Source organism: Mytilus galloprovincialis, chromosome 5 (genome assembly GCF_965363235.1).
Source record: "Mytilus galloprovincialis chromosome 5, xbMytGall1.hap1.1, whole genome shotgun sequence".
Lineage (NCBI taxonomy): Eukaryota > Metazoa > Mollusca > Bivalvia > Mytilida > Mytilidae > Mytilus > Mytilus galloprovincialis.
The window spans coordinates 101,940,592-101,962,789 of record NC_134842.1 but is presented as its reverse complement, the minus strand read 5'-3'; the positions used below and the strand labels follow the sequence as shown (position 1 = coordinate 101,962,789).

At 30.7% G+C, this 22,198-nt stretch overlaps 1 protein-coding gene across 7 annotated transcripts in view; it reads right to left on the bottom strand.

Annotated features, from left to right (window-relative positions):
- Positions 1-22,198, bottom strand: part of LOC143076908 (uncharacterized) — a 150,690-nt gene that overhangs the window by 62,372 nt on the left and 66,120 nt on the right. For all 7 annotated transcript variants that reach the window (XR_012978837.1, XM_076252798.1, XM_076252794.1 and 4 more), the window contains one exon: positions 2,645-2,785. Coding sequence is in view for 6 of the 7 variants with exons in the window: in XM_076252798.1 (XP_076108913.1) it covers positions 2,645-2,785 (141 nt within the window). In the remaining variant the exon portion in view is untranslated. The remainder of the gene's footprint in view (positions 1-2,644; positions 2,786-22,198) is intronic.

The following is a 22,198-nucleotide window of genomic DNA, read 5'->3' as shown; positions in this document are numbered from 1 at the left end:
AACCCCCTTTCATATATCATCAACCGATTGTACACCCTTCACATATCAAAGGCACTTTATGTCGCCATATTCCTTAATATGGACAAAATTCTTAATAGTTTTGACTTTACATATTTTTTTTGGTTATCATTTAAAATATCAATGCTGTAACTGTCTGGTAACAATTTATACAGTTCGCTACATTTAAAAATTATCAATTTATGACTAAAATGTGTTTCTGTGTGACTCGACATGCTACAAAAATGTTTTAAAATCAGTATATGCATCCATTAAACTGAAGCCTTTTAAGTAGATTATCTTTTTTGTACATCAAACTTTTCCAATAATTTTTAAATTGAAAAAAATCAGCTCAAACAATTCTCTTTAAGTTGCATCATCAATTTTAAAAACTTACTTCAGTATAAGAGTGAATTTTAAGACCAACATTTCTTTTTTGATGAAACACTTATGAATGTGTGAATATACTAAATAAGTAAGATTTTACTATATACAGTCTGTTACACAATTATCTGTCTATATTCACACATGTTTAATATGTATATCACAGCCGTGATCATATTATAAAAAGATTTCAAACATTTGGTCCTAAAATAAAATTTCAGCATGTTGGATCTTCAGATTATGTTAATTGATACAGGACACCATCATGGGGTATTTAAAGGCAGTCCTAAAACTTTGAAATCAGGAATTTGAATGGTCCATAAAATGTAACATTGCAGTGTAAAAACTGGAAAGATCAACTGAATTATCAAAAACCAAACAAATTTAATACAAATCATTTTCATTTATTTTCTTAAAATCTATAAATACCTGCTGACCTAATTTTCATAATTTTCGACTTCAACACTGTTCAAAATATCTTTTTGCAGTTTAAACAAGTGTATTTTTGTTGTATTAAAAATCAATTATGATAATAACCATTCATTCACGTTGATTTTTATATGTAAGCAAGCTGTTGTTTTTTTTATTGAATCTGAATAAGATCTCGTAGCTGTGTCATCATTTTAAGTACACAAGTTAATTTGGATCTGCATGACACAGTGTTAACATTAAAACACAATGACATCTCGGTCTGTGATGGTCTGTGACGGTCTGTGACACTCGAAGAATGATCTTGATGCTCCCAATATTACTTAAGTTCAATAAGTTATTCTTAGCATGCTCTTATAGTAATTTACATAAATTGCAAGTGCATTGACGATCTATTTGTCCATGTAAAAGGTTTATGTAATTACAACAGTGAATTGTGCACGACATATGTTGTTTGTTGTTGTTTTAACTATTTGTTCTTATTTTTCAAAGTAGCCAGATGTTAGCGCGTTGGTGTGGGCAAGCTGTTTTACAATTTGTCCAATATTTTTGGTATTATATCTGCTACTGAATTAAAATTCAATATTTAATATTATAGATTGTCTTGCTTGGAAAATGGTAATTTTGCATACAACTGACAAAAAAGAAAATATTTAAGGTGGTATGGGTGTCTTTTTCCATCTTGGATTGTAAAAACAGAGAATCAAAGGTCCAGATTTTCTATCAAGTTAGCAAAATTTGATGCAGGAATGCACATATTTAATGTGAATTTTCATTTAAAGAACCAATTTATAAATTTATAACTTATAAAAATTTTTTTTTTTTGCAAATGTTGATTATTTTTGGTTGTTTTACAAAAAAAATAAATTGGCATTTTAAGGGGAGGTAACTCTATAACAGTGCATTTTCTGAAGGATTCTACATGGAATTTTCCTATTTTGTATTTCAGCCGGAAAAAACAAACGGTGACCCTATCTTTTCTTTTGATATTCTCAACGTATTGTCTGAAAGCTATCTTTTCCTCAAGTATTTAACAATTCTATCATTTTGTTTAGTTTCTAATCACAAAATGGTGTTTTTTCCTGTATAATCCATACAAAATGTGTCATTTTGTCACGTCCTGTAGCTTGAGAAAATGTTCGGTGACCTATCATTTTAATTATATTTTTCAACATCTACCAATAGATACTACGTTTTGGCAAAGAATGAACAAATTCTATCATTTTTATTTTAGACTCCCATACCACCTTAAAGCCCAAATAAAATACACTTGTTAGCAACTGCCTGACCTCAACTATCAAATGACAGTTAAACTACATATTAGGTGTCATGATATTGTTAGCTCATGCTATTGTTAGCCTTATATATGTCAGCTATTGACTGATTAACGGCATGTACAAAAATTTCATTGAGGTCATTGACACCCATTTTTTCTACCCCCACTCTATTTATCTATTCTCCAAGCAATGAAAGTGTTTTTAATTTGATCGATGCTTTTGTGCTTTTTTGTAAAATTGTTTGTTTTAAGACTGTAACACAGTGATGACTGCTTTACTTTGACTTTTTTATTTATTATGTCTGTTTTGTTCACACATTGTTGTAAATGTAACAGAATTGATGAGACTGTCCTACAAGTGAGAGGTTTAGTGCTATAAAACCAGGTTGAATCCACGATTTTCTACATTTGAAAATGCCTGTACCAAGTCAGAAATATGACAGTTGTTGTTCATTCTTTTGATGTGTTTTGTCTTTTGATTTTGCCATGTGATTATTGAATTTTTCTTCAGAGTTCAGTATTTTTGTGATTTTACTTTTTACACAACAGTATACACACCTCACTGAGCAAGTCCCTGGAATCGGTACTTCTCCTAGGACTGTTGACTTTATGATGATCAGTCAGCTCTCCACTAGAACTTGGTTCCACTGACTCCTCACTCTGCCTCAGTCTGGGGGAAGGTAGTGGAAGTGGACGATGCTGAAATTAAATAAATCAACATTAGTAAAATAGAGAATAAAGATACCTGAGAGGGTTGTTCAAACTCACAAGTCTAAAACAAACTGCAATGGCTACAACAGACATACATACAAACAACAGTACTATGTAGTACACAATATACATCCTAGAAACAAAACGTTATGCACATGATCACAACTACTTAAATAAATTTAAAGGGTCAAACCAAAGTAAACAGAATAGCAAAACATATATAGGCTCAAACTCAAACTTTCTGTCATCAGACTTTTATTTTAAATTTCTACGTGTCTTATAATGTCTGTATTTCCTCTGCGTCAAGAAATTCCAGTTTAAGCCAATATCAGCATCATTTCCCATGTACTTAAAAAACAACTGGAATTCCCAGTTTAGAGACTAATTTTATTCTAGAATTCAATAAAATATATTCAGGAGATAATACTGATTGTCCAAACAAAAAATACAAAAACTTCCTCGCTCTCTGGAGAGTTCTGCAGGCAATAACCAGATCATGAGAAAAACAATAGCACATTCAAAGAGATTAAACAAATAGAAAATGTAATATGGGAATTAATTCGATGGGATTCTATATCTATAAAACAGACGATTAGCAATTTATGTTCCAACCTATACTCATTAAGGAACAGCTTAATAACTTTTTTTTTATTCTCTCAGGAAATAAGAACATGGCTGTTTCTCACACCTGCACACCAATTTCACCATTTTTATGTCTTTGGAAGGAGAGTGTTAATTATTCAGTGGTAATGACACCTTTACTGTTGAATAATAAATGAATGAACGTTAAAAGACCTGTGGAAACTAACACAAGAACTTGCAGATGTTTTTATGAGACTTGTTTTTTATTCAGTTCATATTACCCGTTTCAAGACAAAAATATGCTTTACATTTCAAATCGATTCCGTATTTTAATCCAGTCCTTCGCCTGATTGCAAGGAGAAGGAATAAAATTGCTAACAAATAGCTGAGAACAACATTAGGCTATGATAAATTGATGTTTTAATGTTTAAGGTCAACTTCAACTTTCAAATCAAATCTGATTAAATCAAGGATATCCAACTCTTTACGTTGGAGAACTGAGCTGACTCAGGCATATAAGTTCCACTTTATTGAATGGTTGTGCTTTTTAGACATATTATTTTTTCTCAAGCCGACAAATTACACAAAACTGTTACATCTAATTTCCTGGATTTTTCGTAAATTTTGGTTTGTTTTGTTGAATATTAGTCCACATATAATGGTTAATTACGGTTCCCTGAGTGTACGACCAAAATCTATTAAAATCATTTCCACAGCTTGAGGAATTAAAATTGCTCAAAAGCCTGTAATATATTTGGACCATTGTCAATATCTATTTACAAACAAACATTATCCTTATTTTCATGACTATAACAATCAAATATTTTCCAACACATCAAATCGTAAACCATAAATCACAGAATCAATTTGTGTGCCGCAGTAACAAGCTCCTGTGGACCCTCGTCTATAATTATACAAGCAACCAAAGACAGTTTTATCACTGGGAATTATGGGACAAATTACAGCTGTGTATTCACGTGAAACTTTTTATCATACCCTATTAGAACTTAATAACGGTAATATAGAAACCAACTGCCTTTAATAACCATTCTGAATCGGAGATAATTTCAGTCTTCTTATACCGGAATTCCTGAAAATTATTCCTAATGACGGACACAGAATCGGAGAAATGAAAGTTTTCCACCGAGATAGTGATTAAGAAAGCAAACGTGACGTCCTAACTATACGCTGCAATGATCAGACTATATTTAACTAACTGATATCGTGTAAGGTTATATTTACAGCAAACATAAATACAACTTAACATCAAATTATACGTAATTTTCTTCTTTTTATGACTTTATTGGAATATCCAGCATCCTTGACAGAATTATACAATATATCAGGAAATAATAGATTCCATATTTCCCCAAAGGAATTGTTCTGATTTAGATTTTTTTAAATGAATAATTGGATTTCTGACATACTTAAGTCAGTTCCCATGGTAGTCTAATTAGGAGTTATTTAGAAACGGAAGTTTAAAATAAAGTTTTGTACATAGCATTATTAAATACAAAAGAAAACCCTACATCTATTTATTACTTAACTATATACTGTAAAATTGGCATTTTCCTCCCTTTGATATGAATGGAGTGAAAGAAGGGTCAAGGACACTGAATTTTGGGAAGTAAAACAGTTAAAAGTATCTGCATACAGTGGAGGTTTCATTAACACATCTAGACATGTGTTGTTCTTTTCATAAACTGCAGATTCATCATGGCTAAAAGCAAGAAAATGCATCAAAAACCGCCATCAAAGCGTATTAAGTCAGACACACTCCATCCACTAGCATTTTGTAAATTAACATTGATTGTTTAACATGCTCCCTGACCAACATGTTCTAAAATAATTATCACTTAATAATTCTGGGTCACCACTTAATAACTCTGGATCATCAACTATTGATGGTATTCATCTAACCTACTCATCACAGATTTACTCCGATTTTCATCCTGTCGTCTGCCGGCCCCAGAGAGCAGGATACTTCCGAGATGTCACATGAGGATATTGATTGGCATCACGATACCATATTGATTCCCGTTTTATTTGTGTCAGTCAGGCGAACTCATCCATTCACCGAAGCCTGCCAATTTATAGCACAAATTACAGAAATAAAATGGCTTAAGGAAACTATTAGTGAGCGACAATGAAGGAAAATATTCTGTAATTTAGCCTAGTCAGTCTCGAGACATGAAATGATTAACAACAATAGCCCTTGTCAGCTGAACACATTTGAATTATTGGTTGCAAAGATTATGGTGTAAGTTGTTAGGATTAAGGTATTGAGGACCATTATCTTGGTTATGGAATAAATTGTCCTTGTACAAATCAAAACAAGAGGGTCGTGAGGGACTACGATGTACAAGAAAGCTTTAATTCACTGATAAAAAAGTATTAAGAGATAAACTTTATTTAATGTCGACACTAATATGGTAATAAAAAAAATCTTCAGATTTACAAAATAGAATCAACTTTATTAAATAACAAATCAGTCAAAGTAGATGGCAAAATAACAAAAGCTAGGGTTGTAGAAGTGAATAACTTCCAACCAGATGGCATCATATTAGCTTCTAAACAACACAAACGATAAAATTATGTACCCCCCTTTTTTTCCTTGCAAAAGAAAAACCCAAGAATAGAAATGAAAGACTTCAAAGGTATTCTAGATAAGTGAAAACAATACAAATTTCAATTGTTCATATAATAAAACCACTTAACCCCACTTAAACAAATGTAAAAATCAAGTAAAAAACTTATCATTATCTGTTTATACTGAAATTTGAATGGAACTTAAAGCTGAATCAAAAGGCCAATGTCCATATAAAGCTTTTAACAAAAAATTACAAAAACTATCAACAGATGTTTATAATGAACTTGTTATTTTCAATCATAATTTCCACAAAGCTTTTTATGTTTTGACCTTTTAAAGCAAATGTTACATACATATAAAAATATACATGAACATGCAAATTCATTTACGTTTTTTTTCAATTTCAAATTACGTCAACATATTGCATTCTTCACGCCATTTTAGATATCTCTCTTTGCGTTATTTATGCATCATATGCTTGTACACAGCATTTGTATTTCAAGCATGTATTTCCTAATGTGTTTTTAATAAATACAACTCACTTGGAAAAAAGCAAAAAAATATTTTTCATAAAATGAAATAACATGTATTTCGCAAAATGTCTTTATATTTAACTTTTCAAATTTAGTTGTCACTTAATGCAGTAACTCTTAATTGTCTCTCAACTGGATTCGAAAAAAGGCAAAGTTTAAAAACAAATCATTAATAAGGGAACTCAATGAGTAATTTGAATAGTTATAAACTCTCAGGTGTGAAAAAAGATAATATGACTCCATCAAAAATGTTGAGGCTTTTTTTCAAGAATTGGTCAAAACAAACAATTTATAAAAACAAAATTTACAAAAGGACTTTGGTAAGCTTTTAAATATAAAAAAGAAGATGTGGTATGATTGCCAATGAGACAACTATCCACAAAAGACCAAAATGACAGAGACATTAACAACTATAGGTCATTGTACGGCCTTCAACAATGAGCAAAGCCCATAACCAATAGTCAGCTATAATAGGCCCCGATAAGACAATGTAAAACAATTCAAACGAGAAATCTAACTAAGACAATGTAAAACAATTCAAACGAGAAAACTAACTTTATCTGCAACTTTTCCAGACAAAATTTTGCAGTATCTAATGTTTTCTAAGATCATAACCATTTTTACCTACATATTTATTTTGTGTTTTCATGTTTTCTTTAACGAAAATGTTGCATTTATTCATCAAAATACTGTAGATTCTAGATATATCCTTTGCCTTATATTTTTAAATTATTTCTTCCTCTCAGAACTCTAAATATTTAAAGCAGAAATGCTTTAGTGCTGGATGCTTTAAATTTTGACCCAGATTAAAGCTATGAAAATCTTTATTCCTTACACTTATATACAATTAGAGTCAATATATATATATCTATCAAAGGATGATATGTCAAAAGCAATTGGTGTTCTAAACTATAATTAAAAAAAAAAAGAGTAATAAAACAGAAAATTAAAGAAATCTAATAACTGCCAGTTGTTGATAATTATATATTGGTTTTAATTATATCAACTTTTTCTGTGCAAAACGCTCAATTGATCAGACGTCAAATGTCCCAGAAAAAGATCTTTTTATCCCATTAAGCCACAAATTTGACGATTACTTTATACAATTACAGCTCAGCTGACGAGGCTACCAAGATTAATGAAACCACACCAGATATTGCTTTATTACACAGTCGGGGTCGTTATTCATGCATCTGAGCAGATATAAAATACCAGTTTCTCATTTCCGCTGGATACATGCCCTCGTTCCCAATGCAGCTGGATAGGTATGCAAATTTGAAAGCAGAATATTGACAGTAATTTGCAGAAAGCTTGGATATTCATTATATTGACTGCAAAAACTAGCTGTGAACTTGTTAATAACCAATACACAATTGAGTTATGAATTTTCATGGTTAATTTACCACTTTAATCTAGTCCCGTGTTGCAAAACCTTTTAACATTGCAGTTAACAAGTCGGAAGCCATTAAAACTGAAAACTTGTTCCTTTTATGAACGTGCTCATAACAAAATCTTCCACATGAGAAGTTTTCTCTCATCAACATTACTTCTCGCCCAAGCCAGCAGCTAACTGGAATAATCCCTTTTCCCCCTGGATAATTTTCAGGAAAATTATCTTTAACTCAATTGTTGCAAAGTTAATTGGTATTCCTAATGGAATTAGCCAGGGTAATGTAAGTCATGGCGAACAAGTCACAACACGAAAATGTCTTTTGTTGATAATTACGAAAAAATTTGATTTCTAAAATTGCAAAATAATATTAATTCAAAAAATAATAAAACTGTCTTATATTCTAATAATTTCAATTGTTCTCATGTAAAATTATTAAAATCTCATATGCAAAGCATTGAATTTTAATGAAAATGAGAGAGGATCTATGTCTTAAAAATTGGAAATCTTAACAGACTTCTTTTTACAATATTGTGGTGAAAAATTGCATTTCAATGTCCAAATTATTGGATTTCATTAAAATTTCAAGATTTTAGCGTCAGGAAATACATCATAATTTTATTTCATTTTTTTTCAAAATCTCTCAAACTTCATTTCATTCTATTGTTATAGTTTAAACCTTGTTAACTCCAACAGATATTTTAAAACCGCCATAAAAACAATTGGATTAAAGGACTAAATTTAAATTCAAAATATATACTGACGTGTCCTTTAATTTGATCTATGCACAAACTGCAGCTTAAGAATTCTGTACTAGCTATCTTTCAAGATTATGCAATTACACTGCAGTTGAAAAACCTACGGTAAATAGAAACTGTCAAATCAATCCTACAACCAAATTGAATTTTCTCCATTTTACATGCAGAGCACCTCACAGATCTATTAATGATTATCCATGAAAATTGTTCAAAAGCCATCTTTTCACATCACCATGACAACGAGAAAAAGCCAGGAAATTGATCTTTTTAAAAACATCATCTCATTTAAACGAAAAGTCTGAAAGGGTATCTCTGAAACTAAGGTAACATTAATTGACATTCAAATAGCATTGGTTTTTAATTAAATTCAAATAAAATTGGAATTTTCAAATTTCATTAATTCCTCTAGCATACTATACATGCACTGAGAATAAATTTTTTCTGGAAATCAAATCTAGAATTAAAATGATTATTGTTAAAGGGCTTGCCATGCTATAGAATAAGTGATAAGCTGAACAAACACAAATCCTGTTCCATTATTTATGGATTTTTTTAAACACAGGTCATAATGCTGTAACAAATACTTATAGATGAAAGGTTTTGACCATTATCGATGTAGCAAGTAAGAACATAAGATTCATATTGGTGTATAAATTCTCTAATATTTTAATCATTTTTAAAGAATATTGAATACCGGTATTTAAAATCCAGAAGCAAATATTTCAAGCGTTACAATTGAATGTGGCAGAAAGTTTTACACACTTCATTTAGTCTCGCTTGAAATTTGAAATTTTTCTCATTCAAAAATCTTTAAAAAAAAAAAAGGATAAAGCAAATATCTTTAACTATAATTGATGAAGTGCTTCATAAAAGCTTGTGGTTTTAGATAGTTTGATTGGTCTGCTATCAGTTCAAAAGGTCTCATATACAACAACTGTAACTTAGTTTAAAGTATTCAAAAGAGTTTATTGCGAACCCTATCGTAGTTTTCCATAGATTCACCTGCAAGTTACCTGTCCATTTAAACTTTTGGCAGTTCTATTGTCCCATCTAACAAATACAACAGGTATTGTTCTCTGTGTAGTTTATTCACTCAGACCTTTAAATTTCTTCTAGGAGAAATATATCACTCATTGATTAATCTACCTGAGTAAAAAATTGAACTGTCAATGAAGAAAAAATACTTATACCAATACTAAGCAAGGACTCACAAAACTGCATGTGGTGTTGTATTTATTCGATACCTGGAGTAACTCGTTTTTAATGTGTTCAATATTACATTTGTAATACTGATTCAAAAATTAAAAGTTGATTTCTGATCAAATATTCAATATTTTGGTGTGTTTGATAAATAAAAAATTGAATATTATTATTTTTAAATTAAGGTCTTCATAAACATAAGTCTATAAATAAACAACAACAAAAACATGTAAATTCATTGGAAAATACTAAAAATTGTGTCTGAAATAAACTTTTTAGTATTAAACCAGATTTTATATTGAACAGATTGAAAATATATTAATGATAATATTGAATAAATACAATATTGCATACAGTTTATGTGAGTTATTAGAAGTATTTCAATAAAAAAGAAGATCATTTTTTGGTCAGGTAAATTAATCAATGAGTGATATATTGCTCCTAGAAGAAATTTAAAGGTCCCAGTGAATAAACTACACAGAGAACAATACCTGTTGTATTTGTTAGATGGGACAATAGGACTTACAAAAGTTTAAATGGACAGGTAACTTGCAGGTGAATCTATGGAAAACTAAGATAGGGTTCGCAATAATTATTTTCAAAATCAGACATAAAGGTCACCTGACAGATCTGATCAAATTAAATGTACAGAAAGCCATCATCTGAGCTCAAGATAGGACATCTTATATTAAGTGAGGCGAACCCAACGATAAATGACTACTAAAACTTGCTTAGGTTTGACAGTATCTTGTTTACCTAGCTTGCATGATCAACAGCAAAATCAATTGTTAAAAAAAGTGCATATTAAAAAAATAATTTAAAACAAAAACTAATTTTCCGGCATCACAATTGATATGTAATATATTATAAATCAGTATAAATTCACCTTATTAGGTACTCCTTTTCAATCGTTCCTGTAGTAAATCAATACTTTTAGCATGGTAAAAAAGTCAAAGTACTTCAAACAATCTAAGCACCCGACACAACAAGGGACTACCAACTCAAGTGACTTAGCACAATATTTTTAATGAACTCCTCGACAACCCTTGATTTATCAATATGGTAACACTCGAAATGATCAAATCTTATGAAATTTTGTCACCTAAAAATTCATCAACTGTCACAATCTAAATATTACATATTTGTACAGCTCAGATATGGAATATGTCGTGTTTGTCCACGGCACTCATAGTACAATTGAATGGAGTGTTTTATTAGACTGCGGGTGGTATTTGGCAGTAATCAACGCTGAAGAGGCCCTCTATTGTTACTAGATCTTTATAGCTGATAATGGCAGACGATGAAGTATAAATTCTCCCAACGTACTTGTCTGAAGTGTTGGATACCCGGCAATGGATCTCCCGTCCCGGCCATTATAATTCTGTTGCTATAATAAGACTGCAAAAAATCTACTTCCATATTGTTGTCATGCAAATTTTCTTTATTTAGTAACTGATTATTTTTTTTAAATCCTTTAAAAATGTTCAATTCAACCTAATATATATATACCATCTCTTAATATGACTGTTGTATTTATAAATATTATAAAAGGCAAAAAGGTCCAATTTCAATTAATATTATCAAGCAAATAAATTCTTTATTTGGCAACTTTTATCTAATATCTTTAATAAATAATAAGTGTATTAACTAAACTCAGGTAGAAAAACTAGAACATATTCAGTCTGACACTTAAAAATTAGATAATAAAACATATTTTTGACACCTTTTATGAAAAAAATATATGTTTACAATACGTAATAATTCATATTTCCTCACTCCTTACTGACATAATGTTAATTCTCTGATGTCAGGCTTTGTCTAGAAAAGAGGTTTCATGTTTTAATGTCACTGTATCATATTCTATATTGATACTCAGATAATAATTGAAATGATCCAGCAAAATCAGAAGGTACATATATATATAATTGTTGCCTTCAGATTAATTTTATATAATTTAATTTTGGATGTAACTCGTCTTCTGATTGGCTGACATTATTTTGTTATGAGCCCATAGACATAATTTCATCATGTGACCGTGACATCATCAACGTTTTTTCAAGGTTTTCTACAGTTTAAAATAGAATTTAGAATTAAATTATAAGAAATGACTGTAATATTTTTTCTGTCTATTCAAAATAACATAAAGAATGTGGTGCACACTGTTAAATAAACCGTTACGCACGTTATTCAGTGTGCACCATATTTTTTAAGTTATTTCTTCATAGACAGAAAAAATATTACAGTCATTTCTTAAATAACTTTCCCAAAAAAAGGAAAAATCCTGTGCAAAAAGAGAAAATTTAATGAGTTGGTAAATTATCGTGGTAACATGACCTTCAGTTTAGCCAGTGGAAATTAGGTAGATGTCCATTTGCCTGTGCCATTACATAAATGTGCAGCCAGAATAGGGAAGCTCAATGTGCCCAAAGTGAAACACACTCAGGGTGTGAATGGCACTTTAACAAATGTCCTGTAACAGCTAAAGGAACCCTTGTAAACTGTGATTCTAAAATGAGTCATAGTTTGCCTGTTACAGGGCAAGATCTCTACACCTACTCAACATATGAGTAGTATCTACCTAATCTACCAACAAGCTTTAGTGTTAATTTGTAAATGTCCTGAATATCCATGAAATATTTGGCAACTGGACATTAAACAAATAAAATGAATTTTATGTTCATAATTAGAACTCACTAGAAATGTCTGTCAAACAAGAGGGACATTTGGAGTGCTGTAAAACTTTGTTTTATATTATTATTATTTCAATAACACATTGTTCTTCAGATGACCTTGAACATTCAATGGCTATATTTTGGTCCACATGTTATTTTCACTTAACTGAACACCCTTTATCACATGAAATTTGTGAGGAAAAAAAGGAAATTAGCTCCATTAAAAGTTTTTGATAAAAAGAAGACAGCAAATCATTATAAACATGGTCTACATTTTTACAGTTGTCATGAATAATTTATAAAATGAACGCAAAAAATGGGCAGAAGTATGCATATATTACAATAATTCACTGGTAACTTAACTGTTTTTAAATGCAAAGCTATTACCCTTTAAATAAAATAAAAAAATAAAATTTGTTTTGACACAATCTGTCAAATTATTATATCATAAATCTGTCTTTTTTTGGAAAAGTAATTTTTGTACATGTGACATGTGCATTGGTTTTTGTTGATTCAAAATGAAAATATATTACTAAACAAAATCTACAAATTATGCTTCCAATAAAATCTTCAACAGTTTTCCACAAAAAAGTATAAAAAACACAATAAATTTTACAATTTGTCAGAGATATTTGGTAAATATTTACCTATTTAAGATATATCATCCATTTACTTTCAGTCATAAATCCTTTAAAAATTGAGAATTTCACTTCTATACCACAAAAATTGGCAAAAACTAAAAATCCTTTCAATGAACTATAAAATAACACAGTGGCAATGATAAACACAGAATTAATATGCATTACGTAATCAGTGAGTTCACAGGCGAGGTCATGTTTTATCAAGAGAATATCTCAGCTCTATTTATGACACCTACTGTTAGCATCAGTTAGGAAGATCTCTAACTTATTATCATTATGTACTTACACAGTCAAAGATAAACCTTTCAATGTTTTTCATACCTTGAGAAATGAACTCCATAATTTCATTAGTTTAGCATTTTCTATATTGCCAATTACATCTGCAAATTGATCTTTACTAATGAAAAATTTGGGATTGGAAGTAATGAAGAGCAAAAACATTACATTATTCTAGTATTAATTAACAGCAGAAAGTTATAAAGTCAAAACAAATTAATTTAATTTTTTTAATGAAAAAGATATTTGTGGCTTGACAATACCTATTATCATTGAATGATCTTGGAAAATACCTATAGTCACTTCCCAGTGTCTAATTTTTTTTAAAAGACACGTACAATTATTAAACCATCCTTATAATGCTTATCTGGTTACTAATAGAAAATTAATGCGATTAATTCATTTAGATATTCAGAAAGTGCCCTACATTAGAGGTCCAACTTTTACAGGAAAGTAACATATCAGAATGAAAATACTTTTGGCAATGTTATGTTACAATTTAACCCTGGTAGATTGACATGTATTTTGCATTATCACAAAGTAATGTGCACCAATTACATTTAAAAAGAACATATTTTTCCTCAAGTCTATTAAGTGTATTTTCGTCAGAAAAACCCACTCTTACAAATGATATAGACTATAAATGATGGTGTAATTAAAGTATTATGTTTACGTTTTTGGGGTCAAATAACAAAATCACCAATTTTACAAAATAAACTGACCTTTTACTTAGAAGTAACAAGCATTTGCACTCTCATTAAATTATTCCGTCTGAGTTACTCCATAAATAAATATTCCTTTTTTTCTTATAATCATAAATTGTATGGACACAAACAAAAACTTACAGACCACAAACTTTCTATATATCTGGACGTAAATATATGAACAAGATATTAATAAATTCCTCTGTCAAACTTTATCAAACATATTTCCACTCAAGACTGTTTGATAGTAGTCTTTTTATTGTACAAAGTTTGGCCACTACAAGTTTTCTATAGGAACTTGTCACTGTAGGACTTAGTGTGCCTGTAATGAAATATATCTGTATCTAAAACACGGCACTTGAGCTCAGGTATTTTATCACCTTTCAGCTGATACCAGGGTATAATTTTCCAATGATGATAGGTATTTATCAACCCTGCGTTACCGGGAGTGAGCCTTGAAAGCAATTTGGACAGGACGTTACGATGTCCCTGCGTTTACACAAGGATTTCGTTGTCAGCCACATAAGAAAGCCCGTTGAAAAAACAAGGAATTAACATGTCTTTTGCATTGGGCATTCAACACCCGCTGTCTCTATTGACAATCATAACAGCCACCTAGCTCTCTGAACCCTGTATTGGAATGTCCTATGATATTGTATGCGTCGCATAATCTAAGCCGATTAACAGATCTTGTTAAAGACAATTGATGAAAAATGTGAACTGCAGGTGTCAACTAAAGACATTGATTGCATAGCAGCAGCGGAATTAGAAGATTATAGTATTAATACACAACTATCTTTGTACATCTTTGTTTTAAAAAATAAGTGAATTGCTGGTTGCACAGTCACCTGGGTATGACAAAGATATTACTCAGCATATTATACAACAGGTCAATTTTCCCACTGTACATTATTAAATCCTTTTGAAGAGCAAAGAATAACCCAAACTTTAACCCTTTTTGAGAATGAATGAATGGGAGGCTTTGTAAAATCTGATCTAACTGCTTGACACCAAATCAAATCAGCTATAAAGTATGAGTAACTGTATTAAAACACCACTGAGCTTGTCAGAATCTTTCTCAACTTCAGGTGCAAACAGGTGTCCAGTATAACTTCCAGCTGACTATTTTTTGAATGCAATAACAACACTTGACCTATACAAAAAATGTGCAGGCAATAACTCTAGCAAAGGCCAGGAAATTTCAAATATAGTTACTAAAATCTCAAGATAGCTCACAATAATCAGAAATTGGTTAAATCTTTCCTCATCCTTTCACAAACCAATGATCATTTGCCTTGCTGTTTAAATGTTACTACAGCACATCATATGGAAGTCGTTATATGCATTTTGTGATAACCACTATCTTATTTTCAATAAAATATGTCTATCATTTCACCCAACTGTATAAACTGATTTAATGTGTTCAGCTGCATTGTATGAAAACATTTGTAAATAAATTGCCAACATATCAAAATGATTTGGTAATCAACCTTCCATGAGAAAATTAAGCACATATATATAGGATAAAAATAATGCTAACCTTCGCCAAACATATTCTAATTGTGTAAAACATTATAATAAACAAAAAAAGAGCTTAAAAGCAGAGTTTTATAGGACATTTATTAGTAAATTGAATAGCCTAGAACACAAAGATTCTAAGTCCTTTTGGAAATCTATTAACGATCTAAAAAATAACCACCAACAGGCACCCAGTCCATTATCAAAGCAGGAATGGATAGAACATTACAAATCCTTATTAAACTCTGATTCAGAACTTAATTTTCCTGATGATCTTGAGACATCAAAGGACAATCATTGCTCTCTGGATTACCCATTTACTTGTAATGAAGTTAAAAAGGGTATCACTAGACTTAAATCTGGTAAGTCTGGTGGTCCTGATTTGATATTGAATGAGTTTATTAAATGTAGTGCCTCATCCATGGTACTAGTTATGGTAAAACTTTTTAATAAAATACTTCAATGTGGAAAATTTCCAAAATCATGGAATCTGTCATATATTTCTTCAATTTTTAAATCAGGTGATCCTAGTGATTGCAATAACTATAGAGGTATATGTGTCTCTAGCTGTTTAGGTAAATTATTTACTTCATTACTGCAAAACAGATTAACCGTGTTCATAGAGTCTAAAGACTTGTTGAGTGCCAATCAGGGTGGCTTTCGTGAAGGATATAGAACAAGTGACCATATATTCATAATGAAAACTTTAATTAATAAATATCTAAATAAGTGTAAGAAAAATCTTTACATTTGTTTTGTGGACTTTAAAAAGGCGTTCGACAGTGTTGTAAGAAAGGCATTACTACATAAATTGCTCAAAAAGGGAATAGGTGGGAAATTTTATGACTTGTTAAAACATATGTATAGTAATACATTATATTGTTGTAAAACAGATGGATTTATTAGTGAATCATTCCATGCTAATTTAGGGGTAAAATAGGGGGACAGTCTTAGCCCCATCCTTTTTAATATTTTTGTCGATGACATAGATTCCTATTTCAACCCTGTTTTGTCTGATCCAGTTAATTTAAATCAGAATAACTTTAGTCATCTTCTTTATGCAGATGATTTAATCTTAATTTCAGAAACACCTAATGGCTTGCAACACTGTGTGGATGCCTTACAATCCTTTTGTATTGATTGGGGCCTAAATGTGAACACCAAGAAAACACAAACTATGATTTTATCAAATAGTAAAAATAGATCTTTATTAGATAAACATTATTTTTATTTTGGTCCCCAACCATTAGAATCTGCTACGGAATATAAATACTTAGGTATAGTCTTCAACAATAGAGGTAAACTTAATATAGCAGCTGAAAATCTTGCTGATAAAGCACGTAAGGCATATTTCGCCTTGAAATCAAAATTACCATATTCTAATTGTATTGCAGTGGAAAAATGGGTAAGACTTTTCAACTCATTAATTTCACCAATTATGACTTATGGATTTGAAATTTGGATCTCAGATTTTAATATAAATCTTGACACTGCTGATAAACTACCATTTGAAAAGGTTCAGAATATGATTATGAAAAATGTTCTTGGTGTTCATGGTAAGGCTTCCAATTTAGCTTTACGTACAGAACTTGAGCTATATCCAGTGTGTTTTATATCATATAAACTAATGTTTAAATACTATGCTAGATTAACTGACATTGAAGTTGGAAACAACCCAAAATTTGTTCTATTAAAATCTGCATTCATTGAAGATAAAAAACTGTATACACAAAAGAGCGCTTGCTGGGTACAGTCCTTACATAAACTAAAAAAGTTAATCAACTTTGATTCACTTCAAATATCACATAATATGTTTGAGGACTCACTGAAAAACTTTTATAAATGCAAGATTTTGGGTCAACTTGAGAATATTAAATCTAATAACACAGGTAAACTAAGATTTTATAGTAAAATGTGCTCATCATTTGACTTGAAAGCTTACTTAAGATTTGATATTAAAAAATATGATAGGTCACTGCTTACAAAAATTAGAATAAGTGCACATTCACTTGCAATTGAAACTGGGAGGTATAGCAAACCAAAAATTTTAGCAAGTGAAAGATACTGCAAACTTTGTAAAGATAAAGTGGAAGATGAAGTTCATTTTCTTTTACATTGTCCTCTATATAAAGACCTTCGAGAGAAGTTTGATATTTTCAAAAACCTTAATAATGATGATGATATTAAATCAACGATCTATTTACTTAACCCAGTAAATCTAGTTAACACCAGACAAATATGTAGTTATTTAAGTCAAGCTTTTGAAGCTCGTAATAATAATCTAATGTCAGTTGGTCTACCATAAGTATAATACTATGTAATACTGTGATATTATATATATAATTGGTACTTCAAATGTTTTCTTTATGTTGTATTTGCATATATTGTCATGTTTAATGTGTTTATATCTTGGAATACGCATTGTATCATATGTGCTTTGTCCAATAAAATATTTGAATTTGAATCATACCTGCCTTAACAATAATAAAATTTCAAGATGAAAAATTTGTTGTGCTTCAGGTTTGTGTTTGTTTGTGTATAGACTTTCGTGTAATTAACTGATACATCATGACAGATTCTTTTCCATTTCCATAATTTTATGATTTTAGATACTAAAGCACATTATAATTTAAAAGATTCTTCATTTGTTAAAAATATTTAAAATCAGCTTGTACAAAGTGAACACAAAGTAGCCTTGACCGTGGTCTGTTATCCAATGATACTTTGATTTGTTGACTAAGTACATGTACTTCTGTCAGACATTATCAACATGTCTCATTAGCCAATCAACACTGATTAAAATGTTTATCATAATTTATACAATTATCTCCCCTGACGACTGATAACTGACTGATAAGTCTGTAATCCTGTAGATATTGCTGTGTACTTTTGATATGAAGAACATGTTAGTGATGAGCAAAAATGTGCAAAAACCACATGTTATCATATATGTTCTAAAATTAAGATTCCAAGTTTCATAATTTTAGACCTAATGGCATTGAACTTCTGCATACCTTTTGATACCAAGACAAATCAGTTGGGGCTCCATTCAAAACAGTGGAAATGTCAAACATCTGTTAATTGAAAACCACAAATTTGCCAATTTGAAATAGACCAATGTGTTACCTTTAGGGGTAAACAGGAACATATATGTTAGATATACTGTTCCCATGGGTAGAAGAAAATAAACATTTATTAACAGTAATCACAAGGACTACACTAATGATATATATTTCTTGTCAACATTACATGTTTTAACTACTCAATTACTCAATTACTCAATGGTGATACCATTTTAGATGAAAAGCCTACCAGATGCTAATAGTTGGCAAAAAATGGTAATTCATGAAAATATCAACACCCATAAAACATCTGACAAGCAATTATTAACATAGTGTAACTATAAGTGACCCATAGACATACATTTTGAACTATTCAACAAATTGGGAAACAATTGGACTGGTTTCAAAGTTTCCCTGTGCTTTTTTTCAAAAGGCTGTAGATTAACATATTCTGAGTTCATAAAAATCACTTATTCTTTGTTCAAGCTTATAAAAACATATTGCCGAGTTTTTTTCTATTTGTGACATACTCTCAGTACCAGCTGTAAGGACTTTTCATAGCCAGAAAATCAATTACATGTTTCTTATTACTTGTAACAGTGTGACAGATTGCTTCTCCCTCACACATTAAAACTCGTTTACAAGTGGCTTAATCAAAATGTAACAATAATAAATAACTCTAAACAAATAGCTTTTTCATAGCTTGGATTAGTGAACTATACAGTGTATTAACTTTTGTTATAAAGAACTTATTTTTATGAATGTATATTACATGTATCAGGGTTGAAAATAATAAGTAGAATTTTTACCAAGCTTAGTTCACATTTCCAATAAATGTTTAAGCTGCGTCCATGTACTGAGTCAAAGTGAAGAAAATTGTACTAAAACACAAATATAAGACCATGGAGGGGAACCTCAGGCTATTAATCTTGAGGCCTTCATATTGGACCCAATATTGTTTTTAATCTTTTGCTTTCAAAACGACTTTTTAGTCTTGAATCTTCCTCGTAAATATTTCAAAATAAATTTTAGAGCCCTGGATTGCATGGCTTCTCGGTTACTGTGGTGGATAGAAAGATCATCCTTAGTATGAGTTTGATGATTGAGGTTCACAGTCTAACCTCTTATACTTATAGCAGCATTCCAGCCTTCCAACTTCTCAATCAATTGTTTATAAACAAACAATTCTATCACTGACAGGTGCCAAATCATCTGATATGAAAACTATTATAGTTTTGGTCTGTCTACCTACATTTTTGTAATGATTACACTTCTCATAAACACAACATTCATCCAGACAGGCTTTATTGCCAATTAATCTGCAGAGAAATGCACAAAAAATGCAAAAAGATACATCTAACATACCCAAGCTGCTTCTGATTGTTTTGAATGGAGATCCCAGATGCATGATGGGAACAATTACATTGGAAGGTGTTGAAAATTAATCTAAATAAACTCAAGTGATCTCTTTTGTATAAAAATATAACAATTACCTAAACTGAAGTGACTAACAAATTTACAGTTGAAAAGTTGATAATAGGTATAAAATGGCAATAAACAGTAAAATTCACAGCTTCTGATGTGAGAATTAATAAAAATTCTGATAAACAGTTTGGCAATCAGTGTTATAATTAAGTTCTTTTATTGCAAGTTCTTCTGGACGGGGCCAAGGGGGCCAGGGCTCCCCCTTTTTGGGAAAAAATTTGGTTGCTTATATAGGAAATCAATGAAGTGTGACTGGAGCGGGTCCCCTCTTAAGTCAGTCAGTGGGCCCCCACTTATGAAAATTTCTGGATCCGCCACTGACAAGACATTAACACTGGGTGTAAATGGCAGTTATTTGAACTAAAAGCTTGACAAATGTTGAGAATAATGTTGCCCTCATGTTGATACCTTTAATTAATTTTGTCATTGGGTTGCTGTCTCAGTGACGTTAACCTTGCTCTTTTTCTTACATACTTTTAGGTTATGAGCTGTTTATGCGGAGTTGATTTGCACATTTTACATTAGCAGTGTCGCTCTATTCCATACTCTCAGATACTAAAGTATTAATTAATTCACTCAAAGCTAGAAGGATTAGTGAACAAGTAGAAAAACTGACAAGGGGGATTAATGTCGTACAATTTATCAACTTCTCAAATCTGATTAAATTCTCCAAGGGTTTTAACAAGGATCAACTTTGGTATTATGTCCTTTATAAAATTCCCATATCCTCTCTACCGCTGGGTTAATACTTGTGTATTGAATTTGTGGTGACTGATTTTGCCTTCATTTTGAAACCCAGCAAAAACCTTGTCCTGAACACATCCCGGATTAGGGAGAGATCTCTGTTTTTTATTATGACTAAGCCAGAATAACTGTGTATCTATAACAGTCTCCCTGGACGCTACTATATCTGGATTAAGACTGCTTACATAAATGAAATTGAGGAATAAGCATTTTAATCCCTGAAAGCCTCTCTATCCTTAAATTAAACTTATTGACAAACATCAAGACCTGAATTCTCATTTCATGACAAATTCCCTAGTAACCTAGCACTTAAAAATGACACTACCTACTCGAATCATAAAATAAATGTACTATCATTATATCTTAAAACAATATGGTCTTTCTTTAAAAGTGATGGCATATCTAAATATCCTAGTGTAGTCCTATCAGCTTCCCTCAAACAAGGAAACACTTAATTCTAGGGAAACTTCATCAGCTTATCTTAAATCCACTTCAATGTGGTTTCTAGTTAATAATTCCATATCTAATATATATTCTATAATAATTTTAGTTTAAATACTTAAACTATACATGTACATTGTCAGAAAATATAAATTTCTTTTCTACGAGCTTAAAAAACAGGAATTAAAGCAAAGCTGATCCTAGTTTTTCTCTACTTTTATAGCAAATATGAATAAATCCCTTTATTCTGACAATGTTAAAATATTCTATTTATTCCTTAATTTTCAAATTTCACATTGGTGCTTTATATTTTTACTAATTTGACGTTGCTGAAAACACGTACGGCAAAAAGGACAGCAATTAAGCTGTGGTGTAAACAGTTATTTTAACATTTATTATTTTTTACAAGCAGGATATCCAGCAGAAGTTTACTTGAACCAAAAAACAAAGATATATTTGTATATAGGTTCCTGTTATTGCCCAATAGTTGGCCGTTTTCAGGATATAGTATTCATATCTTTTAACATCTACGGAAATACTGTTTATTAATAGAAAAATGTTAACGTGTTTTCTTTAAAGTATAAAATAACTAAATCGTATCTCACTTTCACCCCTCTAGTTTGTTGCCTTATTTGTTTTGAATTTATTGCCTATTATGAGCACGGTGGTTTAAACAACCCTTAAAAATACCTACAAAATGGTCTTTATAAATACCCCAATCTCATTTTATTGCTATATGTTTTAAACAGGTACATGTATTTTTCAGCTACTACAAGCACTCAAGCTTGAATGTTTGATATTCAAG